Source organism: Cinclus cinclus, chromosome 2 (assembly GCF_963662255.1).
Source record: "Cinclus cinclus chromosome 2, bCinCin1.1, whole genome shotgun sequence".
NCBI lineage: Eukaryota > Metazoa > Chordata > Aves > Passeriformes > Cinclidae > Cinclus > Cinclus cinclus.
The window spans coordinates 115,706,024-115,708,744 of NC_085047.1; the positions used below are offsets into that span (position 1 = coordinate 115,706,024).

Consider the following 2,721-nt stretch of genomic DNA (forward strand, 5'->3'; position numbering starts at 1 on the left):
AAACACTTCCACTTTCTCTTCCAAGCAGGAGTTCAGCACGTGCATGGGGCTTGGCAGGGCTGGAGCCTAAACTTGATGCTTTTCCTGAATTCCAAGCTGGATTGTGACGCAAGGGTTATTTTATATATTAAAATATCAGGTTTCTGTCCACACACATCATGCATGATGGAGAACAGAGCTGGCAAGGCATCCATTGGAAAAGGCCACTTAGTCTGGGATTCACACAGAAGGAAGAGTTGCCATTCTTTGTTTTTCAGCTTGGATTTATACATGACCAAACTCTGAAGGTGTCCCACAGAAGCTCCAGGATGTTCACCTGATCCCACATCTCACCCACAACCTGAAATCACAACCTGAAACTCCACAGATCTTAATGAAAATTAAACCACTTTGAGTTATTTTATTGAAATGTAACCTCAAGAAATACTGGCCAGTCAGGAAAGCCACTTTAATCCAATATTTGTTATCCGCTTCCACAGGTTTTAAATCACTCTTCTTGCTCCCTACTTTGAGCAAATACACCCTTATTGTTTTCCTAGTCCTGCTATGACCTTCTGGGAACGTTTTCATCGTGTAAAGCAACTTGCAGTTCCTTACTTTATAAATCTCCTTCATTCCAAGTGTTAACACTACCTAATTCTCTGCTTTAGAGAGGAAATCATGTTTGTTTTTTTGAAGAGCCTGCTGGGAAGAGGAATATTTGCATTTCAAATATTTTTTTTCCATTTCATAAATTGTCTTGACTTCTCTTCCCAGCGGGCAGCACAAGTCTGTTTATATAAAGGAAGAGGGAAGCTTGCTTTCCCATTACTTCCACAAAAATACGATTAACAGCGATAACTATGCTAATTATTGCCCTTGCTGCACTTGAAATGCACCTCACTGGCTGGAGGGGCAATGCGTCGGGGTAATAATTAACTCCTTTTTCCCTCAATTACCCTTTATTAGGAGAGCAGGAGGTGTCGGAGTAAAGCAGCCGCGTGTCTTCCAAGAAAAGCTCGCGTTTTCCAAGGGAACCCAAGCGGAGGCGCCTCATTAAAGAGCAGCGGGCAGGACAAACACTTCCCATGGCCAGCTGGGCCTTGGAGCTGCTCGGCTTCTCCCTGAGCTTTCTGGGCTTCATTGGGACATTAACTACCACCATCCTGCCGCACTGGTGGCGCTCGGCGCACGTGGGCTCCAACATCATCACGGCCGTGGCCTACGTGAAGGGGCTGTGGATGGAGTGCGTGTGGCACAGCACCGGCGTCTACCAGTGCCAGCTGCACCGCTCCCAGCTGGCGCTGCCCGCCGACCTGCGCGCCGCCCGGGCCATGATGGTCGTCTCCTGCCTGCTGGCCACGCTGGCGGCCGGCGCGGCCGTGGTCGGCATGAGGTGCACGCGCTGCGCCGAGGGCAGCCCCGCCAAGGCCTCCATGGCGGGCGCCGGAGGCGTCGGATTCGCGGCGGCCGGGCTGCTCTGCCTGGTGCCGGTGTCGTGGAGCACCAGCGATGTCGTGATGGATTTCTACAACCCCGCGCTTCCCGCTGGGGTGAAGTATGAGATTGGGCAGGCTCTTTATTTGGGGTTTGTCTCCTCGGCCTTGACCATCCTGGGTGGGGCCCTGCTGTGCACGTCGTGCTTTGGGAACCGGGCGCCTTTCCGGCCGCATTCCGGAGAGCCTCCATCCTCCAGGCCACCGAGTGCATCCAAAGGCAACCACGCTCCTTCCCTGACATCCGCGAGCCACGGCGGCTACAGGCTGAGCGACTACGTGTGAGTTCCCCAGGATCTGCCTCGGGAATTCTGTCCGTGGCACCAGGGAATTCGGAACCCATGTTGAAGCTTATCGTTGTGTATTCCTTCCCTTTCTTGCCGGGGGAGGAAAGGATGTGGATGAAGAACTGCTGCCTGTAAAACTTGGGAAATAAAGGCAAAGGAGCTTGAAATATTCCCAAGGGAGCAAATCCCTGTCCACCTCCAACCACGACTTTGCAGGCAGGTAATTCAAGGGGTATTTTGTTCAAAATAACGGTTTGGTTGGGAGACGGTGCCCCATGAAGCAGAACTGGCCACATCTCTTTGTTTCTTCCCAAAAAGGACAGTTTTCCTTAAAACTTGAAATTTCTTGGGGATACACTGATTTCCAGCACTGATTGCCTCCTCGGTTCCTCATTTCCATAATTCATGAATGTTTCGTCATGACAAGGTATTAAGTTTGCTTTGACTTCACTTTCTGTTTGTTTTTTTACAGTCCCTTGAAATTCGGATTTCAATGGCACTGTGACAGATGTATTTGACAGCCTGTTACAGCCAATATTTGAAGTTATATTACTGTGTTTTGACCTGATCAAAATAAAATTTCAGCGCATTTTTGAAATGCATCACGAGGGAAACAAACTCTCTCAGTGGCTCAGAATTGGGATTTTTTACAAATGTCAGGAATAGAATGGAACCGGACATTTGATATTAAATATACTTCAAAAATGAAAAGAAAAAAGAGCCTCAGAATTTGTCACATTTAGCTTTTGAGCAGATTTAGTATTTGGCACAATCCATGCATTATAGGGAGTGGAAAAACAGCTTCTAGAATCCTATTCCCAAATCCCATGTAACGAAATGTGCTCATTTCTTAGGATGAATGCTGGTATTTTGTGTCTGAAGGTGCATTAGGGTGAGCAAGGATATTTCCATTCCCTCCAGAGATTTTTGGGGAACTTCCATTGGGGCACAAGGCACCC

At 48.4% G+C, this 2,721-nt stretch overlaps 1 protein-coding gene across 1 annotated transcript; it reads left to right on the plus strand.

The window, feature by feature from the left end:
- The first annotated feature begins 1,067 nt into the window (after positions 1–1,067).
- CLDN14 (claudin 14) lies at positions 1,068–1,760 on the plus strand. Its single transcript, XM_062515236.1, has one exon. It carries the CDS (start codon positions 1,068–1,070, stop codon positions 1,758–1,760), a length of 693 nt encoding a protein of 230 aa, XP_062371220.1.
- Positions 1,761–2,721: the final 961 nt, after the last annotated feature.